Genomic DNA, 12,437 nt, shown 5'->3' on the forward strand with positions numbered 1-12,437 from the left:
AAACACTAACTCAGAAAGTAACGAGAAAGGGACAAGCATGCCCACAGAAAATAGAGGGGGTGAAGGAGAACACACCGCAGGAGGCAAACCCACCACAAACACAACACACAAAGGGAAACCACATATTGGCAAACCCATTCATGATGGGTGCGCCCACTTACTACACAGAAAACTAGGCCACGCTAGTTTTCCAATGGTACAAAAGATGAATGAATCGGCCTACCCGATAGTAATACATGAGGACAACAAAGCAGCCATAGACATATCCATGGCAGAAGCAGTAGGCCAAAGGTCCAGACATATAGACATTAAGCACAAACATGTCAGAAAATTAACAAACATTGGTTTTATTAAGGCTGTACATTGTAAGACCGCCGAGCAAGCCGCAGACATCCTGACCAAACCTCTACCCAGCAAACAACATGCCTACCTTACGACTAAATTAGGGGTACGGGTACAGAATACGCAAGCAGGTCCTGTCAGAAATAAATGCCTTACTCATGCCAGGGGTCAATAGGGACACAGTAGTGCAGGGGTTAACTACAATACTCACTTGGTCAGTACCACCCACTGACCACTCCTTACCTGAATCTCTGCCCACAAGTATAAAAAGTAGACACACTCTTCCCCGACTTCCACTTCCAGATGCAGTATGTGATGTAATGATGAACCTGTAAATAAAAGAGACTTATTCAAATGATTGACTCGTGCCAGTTATTGGGCCTGATCCATGGATTCTGTAACAATATGGTAGCAGAGGATGGTTTTATGGCCCAATAACTCCCGATCACGCAATGAGGACACATCGCTGCCAACGAGATGGCAACGACACCGAAGCAACGAGAGGGCAACCCAGCGGGATCGCCAGGGAAGGCAGAAACCTCGATCGACCCCAAGGCCACCGCAACAGAAGAAAAGGGGGAGGTCAAGAAAGGAAAAATAGCAGACCATGATGACCGGGAGGAAGAAAGACTACGACTCGACGTCCTATGATTACTAAAGGAGCGAGCCAGCGACAAGAACCTTCTCGCGGACCTGCGAAGCTTCATAATGGACCGCGATGTGGCGAGGAGCGAGGAAGACTAGGATCCGGAGCTCGAAAAGCTGAACTCGGTGAGTGGATCGCCCCAAAAAGACCCCACAGCAGTCACCGAGCCGCGAAGCCCCGCTCAAAATTTGAAACGGCAGCCATCTTTGACCACGTGGTCAGACAAGATGGCCGACTCCCGTCCAATCGGTAGCCAGAATTCAAAATGGCCAGCGCGCGAAAAATACCCGACCCTAAGCGGCGAAGAAAGTGACCGGGGTGAGGGGACAGAATCCGATTCGGACTCCAGATGCACCCCGACCGAGTGGCAAGTCGATAAGGCCATGAAGACCCTTGCCGCCGCCTTCAGCCCAGGCCTCAAAATTGCAAAAGGGGAACCGGAGGGGCCCAAGCAAAAAGGAAAGAGAGGAGAGGGGCACCGGAACACCCACCCGAGGACTACCGATGCCCACGCCAGCGCGCCAACCCCCCTACGCACCCCAAGGACACCGCGCCTCCGATCGCCCAGGCCACGCACCCCAGAACGCAGGGATTGGGGCAGCTACCTGCATTCGTCGCCGGGACTCCAACGCCATCAGGATCTTCACTTTGACGAAGCCGCTGCAAGACGACACCTTCCGGAGCACACCTGGACCCCCAAGACCGAAGCCGAGGCCTACCTGAGAGATAGAGACCTCTACGCCGGAGCTGCAATGAACAGGTCCTTCCACGATGACGGCAGAGCTGAAATGGACTTCGCGCATGCGCTGTTTCACCTAGAGGAAGAAAAAAGAAAAAAATTACAGAGAGGGACTTTTAAACTGCCGGCAAGCGTTCCCATGCCGTACTGCTGTTGTAGGCACATAAAGAACCATGGACAGCAGCCTGCAGTAAGTAATTTTACAAATAATGCTGGGAACTTACCAAGTGACTTTCCAAAGTTGAGGATGGATTGGGGCAATATCCTAGAGTGGTCACAGCAGCTTCAGGTGGTGTTCCTAAAAGAAAACATGTCACATTTTATTAATGACCCCCCCAGAGAGACCATGGACTTTAGAGTTGGACTGTATTGCACCATAGGGCATTTTACCTTTTAATTTCTAGCATATCTCCCACAATTTACCATAACATTGGTCACAATCTCACTGTGTCAGAAATCATACAAAAAATGTTTGGGTTATTTTACAGTGAAAGTGTGGCAACCACTACCCAGATTTCCAAAGATTTCTTCTCTGCCAGAGTCAAACCGGGGACCCCCATAAGCGAGCACCTGGTGTCCCTAAACGCTACCAGGGCAGAACTACACCTTAGGGGGGAAGTCATATCAGATCAGATCATGAAGAGTGTAATAATTAACTCTTTAGATCACTCATGGGACAGCTTCTTAGCACACTTAGATACTGTTAGTCTAGGCCTCCTGTCCGTTGAGAAGCTGTCTAACAAACTGATCGCTGAAGACAATCTGAAAAGGAGCCGCTCTGGTCCCTCCAGAGAACATAAACATGAAAAGAAAGTAGCCTTCCAAGACAGGCAGCATGGCGTAACAGAGTGCTATAGCTGCGGGTCAAGGGGACATCTCAAGAGAGACTGCCCCAAGAACCACAGAGAGAGAAGCAGACCGGAATATAGGTTCAGACAGACAGAGAGACACACTTCTGAAGAGAGGTACAGACGCAGGGACTCACCCAATCCCAGAGACAGGAGGGGGAACAGGGATAGTTCACGTGACAGCAGAACAGGATCATTATATGGGATAGGGGAGCGCACCCACATAACATGTCAGGATGGGGAGGCCAATTCGTGGCTTCTGGACTCTGGGCTCTCCAACCACACGACCTATAACCAAAAACTGCTCTCCTCATTCACAGAGGAGAATTTTTCAATCAAGGTTGCAAACCAAAGCGAGGTTAAGGTAACAGGCAGGGGGGTAGTTACGCTACCAGGCATAGGGAAAATAGAGGGGGTATTACTGGTCCCGGAGATACCCCACAACATATTGGCTGCATTAAAACTCAGTGAAGAATCAGGGATCAAGGTAACCTTTGCAGAAGGGAAGGCTCACGTCAGCAAGGGTAAAGAGGGAGTAGGTAGAGTGACAATCAAGCAAGGGCTACCATACATAACATTCCATGAGAATAACACACCCAGCATATACACCAACTCAGAATACACGAAGGACACTAACCAGGACAAAGCTGAGGAAGAACAGGTGAATGAGAGAGAGACAGAGAGTGAGGAGAACATGACACATGAAACACACTCCACCAAACACACCCAGGGAAGGCCATCGATAGGCAAACTCATGCACGACGACTGTGTTCACTTACTACACCGGAGACTAGGGCACGCCAGTTTCCCCGTAATCCAAAAAATGGCCAACTGTACCGAGGGCGTCAAAATAAAGAGTTGTGAAAATTACCTCGAGTGCTCGGTGTGCTAATGTTCTAAGCTAAAGGTCAAACCCAGACCTAAGAAATCCTCACGCGCCACCAAACAAGTATTCAATTTAGTCCATATGGATCTGGTGGGGCCCCTAAGGCCATCCATCAAATACAAGAAAAGATACTTTCTCACCATCGTAGACGATTATAGTCGTTATGGCTTCGTCTATACTCTAAAACAAAAGGATGAGGCCTTCCAAAAATTCAAAGAGTTCTACAAAAGGGTAGAGACTCAAAACAACACACAAATCAAACAAATCATGACAGACAGAGGATCTGAGTTCCTGTCAAAGGATTTCTCTCATTGGCTCAGATCCAAAGGCGTGCTTCACTTTACGTCGTCCCCGTTCTCGGCCTTTCAGAACGGTGTCGTAGAACGACGGAATTCCACGCTACAGACTATGATCAGGTGCGCTTTAGAGGACGTGGGAATTGGTCAACATTTTTGGTCTGAGGCCTTAGTTTACTCAAACTACACACTCAACAGAACCTGGTCCAGTGTAATAGACAAAACGCCATACGAACTCATGTACAACAAAAAACCACAGATAGCACACCTACATGTATTCGGCGTAACTGCTGATGTCCATATACCCAAACAGCTGCGCAGGAAGGGGGACAAAGTATCCAGGAGACTGAGATTTATGGGGTACGAGCCAGGTACCAAGGGGTTCAGATTTGTGGACAATAACGACAGATTCGTGATCTCTAGGACAGCGGTATTCCATGAACAAGCTAACTGGTCCAGGATACACCTCAACGAGGTATCCACCAGGCAGGAGACTAGGCCAGACGAGCAAGTGCAAGATAAACACGAAACGGCAGATAGACAGGAAAGGAAGGAACACAAACCCAAGCTCCAAGGCATCAAGGTTGAGGAATGGAAAGGGAATCACCCCAAGATAAGTGTAGACTCACTAACACAAAAGGAAGCCAGGTACTTACATGACACCGAACAAACGACAGATAGGCCAGTCAGATCAACCAGGAACCAATTACCAAGAAGGTTAAATGACTATGTGATGCACATACACACGAACCATATCACACCTAACTCATATGAAGAGGTATTGAGACTACCACAAGAGGAGAGGTCGAAATGGGAATCAGCCATGGCCAAGGAAATGGACAGTCTGAGAGAGCTAGAAGTTTACATTCCAGCCGAGGTTCCAGAGGGCAAAAATACGATAGGTACCAGGTGGATCTTCAAAATCAAGAACCTGGAGGGTGGCCAAAACCTGTACAAGGCTAGGCTGGTTGCCCAGGGATTTGCCCAGAGGTTCCCAGAAGACTACACTGACACTTACTCACCAACTGTAAGGACTGAAAGTGTCAAGAGTGCCCTGGTCATCGCTTCCCTGCTAGGACTAGAGGTACATCAGTTCAATGTATAGACAGCTTACCTGCATGCCAACCTAGATAAGGAAATATACGTTAGGGCACCACAAAGTAAAGAGACCAACAGGGGGGGACACCTGGCTACTTCACAAAAACCTATATGGACTGAAACAATCCGGCAAACGCTGGTATGAGTGCCTGGTTGAGGTCCTGAAGTCAATGGGATTTACAGCAACCATAGCCGACAACTGTTTTTTCACTAGGAGAGAGGGGGATTCACCAGAATACATCCTAGTCTACGTGGACGACATACTTTACATCAGTAAACACGAAGGGAACCGCAACGCCTTCGCCAGTAAACTAAGTGAACACTTCACATTAAAATACCTAGGGAAAATAAACAGATACCTAGGCGTGCAGGTCAACGAAACACCTAAGGGCTTTCAACTGTCCCAGAAAGAAAAGATAGAAGAAATACTACACAAATGCAACATGGCAGATGCCAAGGGGTGTGAATCACCCATGCAGCCGGACTTCCTAAAATATACACATGGTGAATCACCCGAGTTTGAAGACAACACACTGTACAGGTCAGTCATAGGCTCTCTTTTATATATCGCCAACTGGACCAGGCCAGATATTGCATTATCAGTTAATCTATTGTCCAGGCACATAGGCAAACCCACCATGTACCACTGGGACGCTGTAAAGAGGGTACTGAGGTACCTGAAGCAAAGTGCCGACGCATGTCTAGTCCTAGAACCAGAGCCGTCCAATGAGCCCGTCCTCTCCTGCTATGCTGATGCTGACTGGGCCGGTGACACCAAAAGCTGGAAAAGCACATCAGGATACGTATTCTACTTGAACAATAGTCCGGTGCATTGGTACACGGGTAAGCAAAACTTAGTGGCCACTTCAACCACAGAGGCGGAGTACATATGCCTATCCAAGGCCGCAAACAACCTCATCTGGTTTGACGACCTACTCGCCAGTGTGTGGTGCAAACCTGCGTATCCGATAAACATCTACGAAGACAACAAGGCCGCTATAGAAATCTCCATGGCCGACGCGGTAGGGCAGAGATCCAGGCATATTGACATAAAGTACAAGCATGTGAGACAGCTCTCTAAAATCGGATTTGTAAAGGCCATACATTGCGACACAGAAGAACAGACTGCAGACATACTCACGAAACCACTACAGGGCAGGCAACACTCACACCTGGTATCCAAACTCAATATCCGCCCTTGGGCACCATTTAAACAGTCAGATCCACAGCCACAGGTCAGGCATTTAGAGGGGGATTTGTCAGAAATAAATGCCTTACTCATGCCAGGGGTCAACAGGGACACAGTAGTGCAGGGGTTAACTACAATACTCACTTGGTCAGTACCACCCACTGACCACTCCTTACCTGAATCTCCGCCCACAAGTATAAAAAGTAGACACACTCTTCCCCGACTTCCACTTCCAGATGCAGTATGTGACGTAATGATGAACCTGTAAATAAAAGAGACTTATTCAAATGATTGACTCGTGCCAGTTATTGGGCCTGATCCATGGATTCTGTAACAGGTCCAACTGTTGGGCATTTAGAGGGGGATTTGTTATGGATAAATGCCCACCATTCACCATCCCAGGTATGATAAGGGTTAACTCTACATCCACCTAGATCCTCCCCTGACCCCTCCTTCCCTTAGCTCCGCCTCCCAGGTACTTAAGACATGGTCCAGGCGTCCAGGGGCCACTTCCAGCTAAATACCTGTAATAGAAACGTTGATCAATAAAGAGCATTGGTTCACTGCATCCTGTGTTTGGAGTCATTGGGTAAGATCCTAGAAATCAGTCTCAGGGAGGGGAGAGGAAGAGAAAGAAGGAGGGAGGGAGACACAGAAGGCGAAAGTGAGGGAGAGGAAAGGTTAGAGGGGAAGAAAGGGAGGGAAGGGAAGAGTGAAAAAGAGAGAGGGAGGGTGAGAGAGAGTGGGAGGCGAGAGGGAGGTTGAGGAATTCTCTAAATGGAGTAATTCATTGAGTAATTGAATTCACATCATGATTTCTCTAGCTTGGTGATTTTCTTCTCCCTAACCAGCAGATCTCGTCTGAGCTCTCCATATTTGCTCTTTTGGGAACTTATTCAGCTTCTCTAAACTGGAGCTGAAGGTGATGTTCAGAGAGGCCAACACCTACCTGCCCCGTCCCGATCTAAGAGAGAAGACCATTGGGAAGGTTTTCTTCTCAGAGGTGAGGAGACCTTGGGATGCACCCCAATATTCTGGACAGCCATTGGTCTGAGGTTGTAGAGCAGGGGTCCTCCAACGTTTTAAAGAGGGGGCCGATTCATTTTTTTTGCCTTTCTCCTTCCTAAGCCCCCGTTTAAATTGTTTTTAAAGACTTTTAATTTGAAGGAGTTCTTTACAAGCCCAGAGCTGCTTTTCCAGGCTGCACCGGCGAGATCACCCCTCAGCTGGCCCTCAGCTGGCCTTGCAGCTGGCTCACTGGGAGATAAGGCAGTTAGGGGCGGGGCAAGGGGCGGGGCTTAATCACACCACTCCGCGGGCCGTATTCTTTGCCCGTGGGCCGTAGTTTGAGGGTGCCTGTTGTAGAGGGTCTGCTGCTTGAGCAGGGGGTCTCCAAGGTCTTCTGCTAGTCTGTTAATCGGTGGAAGGGCTTCCCTCCAGAAGTTGTTGGTGGGGAAGGTGGGAGGGAGGGAAAAGAAGGGAGGGAGGGAGGGAGGGAGGGAAAAGAAGGGAGGGAGGGAGGGAGGAAGGAAGGAAGGAAGACTCAATGACCACAATTTCCTTTTACTCTTTGCATTATAGGCAGTTTTGTATTCTTACAACTATCATTTACATTACCTTTTGCCATACTGTAGTCCTCGACATATGACTGTCATAGAACCTCCAGTGGTCACTAAGTGACTTCAGCAGTCCTTAAGCCAATGCCGTGGTCGAATACTTAGGATAAACCAGATCTTTCAGTGATTTCCGTCTAAAAGTTGTCCTCGATATACGACCACAACTGAGCCCCAAATTTCTGTTGCTAAGCGAAAGTTCTTAAGCAAGTTTTGCCTCATTGTTTGACCTTCCTTGCCACAGTTGTTAAGTGAATCGCTGCAGTGCAGTTCTTACGGTGGTCAATCTGATGAATTAGTGAATCTGGTTTCCCCATTGACTTGGCCTATCAGACGGTCACAAAAGGGATCACGTAACCTCGAAACACTGCGACCGTCATAAATATGGACCGGCAAGTACCCAAATTTCGATCACATGACCATGAGGATGCCACAATGGTCTGAAAGTCTGAAGAATGGGCATGTCCCTTTTGTCAGTGCCGTTGTGACTTTCAGTGGTCACTAACCGAGGACTGTATTTTCTTTTTCTCTCCCCGTAAGGGCTGAAAGTGGCATCTTTAGTCGAGGCTCTCGGGGCAGTTCCCTTCCTTGGCTTGGCTAATGCTCCGTATCTCCACTCTTCTTCCTCAGCTGCTGTATCACCCGGAGGTTGGAGACTTCTTTATGACGCCAGACGTTCTCGAGGTTCTCCTGGAATGGATGATTCAGCCGTATCCTCTTATCCAGATCTTTAGCGTGAGAGGACTGGGATATGTTCTTCAGCACCCCTTGGAGGTAAGAGATGGGGGGCAGGAAGTGAGTGGCTTCCAAGGTAGTAGCAGGTGTGGCCTCACTCTCTGGGAAGTCTTCAAGGCTGGGGAGGACAGAAGAAGGAGAAGAAGACAATCATCAGGAACAGGATGGACTCAGCTAGAGTGGTGTCTCTTCTACAAAGATGGGTGCACCCCTGGAAGATCTGAAGGATCAAGTAGATCCTCTTGGAGAAGATCTCAAAGCAGAACAAGAGGAAACAGATGGGAACTGATGAAGGAGAGAAACAACCTGGAACTAAGGAGAAATTTCCTGACTGTGAGAACAATTCATCCTTGGAACAACTTGCCTCCAGAAGTTGTGGCTGCTCCATCACTGGAGCTTTTCAAGAAGAGACCAGGCAGCCATTTGTCCAGCAGAGTCTAGGGTCTTCTGCTTGAGCAGGGGGTTGGACTGGAAGACCTCCAAGTTCCTTTTCAACCCTCTTCTTCTATGCTCTGTGGGCTTCTCTTGTGTTTGTCATGATCGCTGCGAGACTCAGAGAACTCCAGTGACCGTGTTTGATTGCTCGTTCCTTTCCCTGCTTCCTCCAGAAGAACATCTCAGGGCCAGTTTTCATGCCGGTCATCAACTGCGCTTGTCACCCAGAGAAGAGTGTAGCGAAGGAAACTCTCCGGACCCTTCATTTCCTCCTTAGGCATCTTGCTGCGGACATCCATGCATTGAGGCGGTCCATCTAATTCCTCTCCTGTTGAAATATTTTCCTGACGAAAGTCAACCAAATCACGACAAACTGGTTTCCCCTCCTCTTTTTTAATTATTTCTGTAAGAAATAAGAAATGAATGAAGGAATCAATAAATACATGAGTGAATGGATGAATAAAGGAACGAATAAACAAAGGAATAGATGGATAAATGAATAAATAAATGAATGGATTAATGAATAGATGAACCGATGGATGGATGAATGACTGGATGGATAGATGGAAGGATGGAAGGATGGATGGATGAATATCAAAGCTGTTCTGGCGAGGAAGCCCACAGATGCCTCTACTTTCAGTGGTGCATTTTGGGGGGTGGGGGCTTATGCCAAATTTTGCTCCAATTTTTTTTTTTTTAATTTCTATACCGCCCTTCTCCTGAAGGACTCAGAGCGGTGAACAGCCACAAGATAAAACACATAAATACAAAAAATTTAAAACGAATTAAAAACGAATTAAATAATTTCAGCCCCCACCAGTTTGCCCACTGCCTCCCACCAACCAGGGCATGCCTGCTCTTGATGAGGAGACCCCCCGAGGCTGACTCTTCTGCTCAGCCCCTTCCCCCTTCCCTCAGGCCTGGCCCACCTCTAGATTTAAGGAAAGCAGAGCCGCGGGCTGAGGGATTACTGCAATGGGCATGGTAGACTTGCTGTTTCTTCTCCCGATGGCTTTGGTGCTGGGGTCTTGATCCTGAAGCCTTTTGAGGAGGGGCTTCATGATCTTCAGGTTAGCATAGGGGTCTGCGGCCAGCGCCTTCCATAACTCTCTGGTGCTTCTGTGCAGGTGGAAAAATGGATTGGGGGAAAAATCAGATTCTTTCCCCATTTTCGAAGAGACGGCCAATCCAGATAGATTAAATCCCCCCCACCAACGGAAGAAAGGATTAGAAAACAGATGGCCAAATGAACCGTTTTAATACAAACAGGGTGTGTCTAACTGATGAGGACTTATAAGTCCGAGATAGATCTATCATAGTCTCCTTAGTCTCCCAATGAGCAGCAGAGTGTTTGCTGGCTGCCAGAAAAAAAAAAGCCTAGAAACTAGTGGATTGTGATTTCACTGAATTAGGGTTCCATAAAAATCTTGGTTTATGTAGGAAGAACCTGGCTAAAGAGAAATACACATAAAGCCTATGAAAAGGAAAGGAAAAAAAACAAAAACAAATACTGTACCTTTACAGGGAGGATACATGGGATGAGGGTGTGGCTAACTGAGGAGGACTTATAAGTCCGAGATAGATCTATCATAGTCTCCTTAGTCTCCCAATGGGCAGCAGAGTGTTTGCTGGCTGCCAGAAAAAAAAAGCCCAGCATCAGACGCTTGGCCACTGGTTCAGATTTATGACCGTTGCTGTGTCCCAAAGTCAAGCGATCACAGTTTGCGACCTTCTGACAAGGAAAGTCAGTGGGGAAACCAGATTCACTTAACAACCATGTTTCTAACTTGAGAGCTGCAGTGATTCACTTAACAGATGTGACAAGAAAAGTCCTAAAATATCTTTAAAAGGTCATTCCCATATCCTCTTCCCCCTCCCTCTCCCCTCCTTCCCTCCTTCCCTCTTTCCCTCCCTTCCTTCCTTCCTTCCTTCCTTCCTTCCTTCCTTCCTTCCTTCCTTCCTTCCTTCCTTCTTTCCTCAACTACTGTTTCTAACTCAACAACTGCAGTGGTTCACTTAACAACCATGGCAAGAAAGTTCGTAAAATGGGGGGAAATCCACTTAACAACTGTCTTGCTTCAGAACAGCAATGTTGGGCTCACTTGTGTCGTAAGTCGAGGACCGCCCATATATTCCTCTGGGTTGGTATCTCCCTGTGAAGGAGCCAGGGTTGCCAACTGATCTGATGGCAGGAAGCTTACGTTGCTCCTGGGCCTTTGCTGCTTCTTCTCTGCAGCAATGAAAGCCTTCCGAAGCACGGAAACCCTGGTCCACTCCCGAAGTTTGCTTTCCAAGGAAGCCCAGGCAGGTAAAACGTTGGCCGTTCCCCTGCCACATCTGCTGAGGAGTTGGCAAGCCACACCGCACCCTCCGTGGCTGAGAGTTCAGTGGGCCGTCCCTCACGGAGGGCCTCTGCGCCACCGGAAGTGCCAGGGACCCCAAAACTGGTCAAGGGGGGGGGAGGTTTCCAGGAGCAGCGTGTCTCCAAAATTAACCCAAAGGTGCTTTTCCCAGAATGACCCAGTTGGAAGTTGGAGCAGTGGGGAAATTCAAAAATTTTCCCTACCGGTTCTGTGGGCGTGGCTTGGTGGGCAGTTGACCGGGTGGGCGTGGCTTGGTGGTTATGTGACTGGGTGGGCGTGGCTGCACAACTGACTCACACGCAATGCAAAAGCTGCTTGACTTCACACAAAATGGCCCCTGCAACAAACAGGAACCTCACAGAATCACAGAGAGCTCAAAAAGAAATTATTACACTTTGCACAAAAATAACACAAAAGCTGCACAACTGACTCACACGCAATGCAAAAGCGGCTGAACTTCACACAAAATGGCCCCTGCAACAAGCAGGAACCTCATAGACAATGAAGCACAGCTGATTTCTCACAGCTGATTGGTAGTAAAAAAATGCTAAAAAAAAGTTTTTAAAAAGCCTGGTTCAGCTGATTGTCGTACTTTTTAAAGCATTTTTAAACTATCGGTTTGGGCAAAAGGTAGCAATTATTACTATCGGTTCGGGCTCACCTGCCCAAACTGGTAGCATTTCACCCCTGCCTTGGAGGCCTTCTACTCCAAACCACTTCTTTTTTTTTATTAAAAAGTTTTTTTTAATTTTACACATATTTTCCCTTCCCTCCTCCCCCCTCCTGCCCAACCCTCCCACCCCCATCCCCCCGACTTCCCAGAGCAAATACAGGCTATAGCATTTAACAAACATATAAAAAAAACATAAGCTAACTATCTATAGATTTATCTCCCTTTTACACTTTAACTCCCCTTGTTTGTATCTGAATATAACTATTTAAACCGATTATTGTTTGAAAATAATCAATCCAACTTCATTCTTGTCCGTTCCTCAATAATACGCAAGTCTTCTTTCTTCCAGCATTGCACAATCAGCACCCAATTACAATTAACCATCACATCTCCAACCCTTACATATATTAACCCATTGACAAAATATTTTAACCAATCTTAAATAAACTATATTGTAAAAACCTTATTTGTACTTTTTACCCCATAAACTCATATTAATTCTTCCTGGGAACATGCCTTACTTAATAACTTTGCATAAACTTATTCATCTTATTCTCTACAAATACACTGCTTA

At 47.4% G+C, this 12,437-nt stretch overlaps 1 protein-coding gene across 5 annotated transcripts; it reads right to left on the minus strand.

Annotated features, from left to right (window-relative positions):
* Nucleotides 1-498: 498 nt before the first annotated feature.
* LOC148111629 (uncharacterized) lies at nucleotides 499-10,459 on the minus strand. 5 transcript variants are annotated; one of them, XM_087881289.1, is made up of 8 exons: nucleotides 9,757-9,946; nucleotides 8,757-9,230; nucleotides 7,662-8,510; nucleotides 6,221-6,306; nucleotides 4,780-4,883; nucleotides 1,952-2,025; nucleotides 1,594-1,803; nucleotides 499-671 (listed from the first exon to the last, which is right to left on the minus strand). In XM_087881289.1, the coding sequence occupies exons 5-8, from the start codon at nucleotides 4,817-4,819 to the stop codon at nucleotides 582-584; spliced, it is 414 nt and encodes a 137-aa protein (XP_087737415.1). In that variant the 5' UTR covers nucleotides 4,820-4,883; nucleotides 6,221-6,306; nucleotides 7,662-8,510; nucleotides 8,757-9,230; nucleotides 9,757-9,946; the 3' UTR covers nucleotides 499-581. The 5 variants fall into 5 exon arrangements, with proteins under 5 accessions (XP_087737415.1, XP_087737417.1, XP_087737414.1 ...); XM_087881291.1 differs by lacking the exon at nucleotides 4,780-4,883 and adding an exon at nucleotides 10,344-10,459 and having other exon boundaries at nucleotides 1,708-1,803; nucleotides 7,662-9,230; XM_087881288.1 differs by lacking the exon at nucleotides 4,780-4,883.
* Nucleotides 10,460-12,437: the final 1,978 nt, after the last annotated feature.

Source organism: Pantherophis guttatus, chromosome 18 (assembly GCF_059756535.1).
Source record: "Pantherophis guttatus breed Tessera chromosome 18, ASM5975653v1, whole genome shotgun sequence".
Classification (NCBI taxonomy): domain Eukaryota; kingdom Metazoa; phylum Chordata; class Lepidosauria; order Squamata; family Colubridae; genus Pantherophis; species Pantherophis guttatus.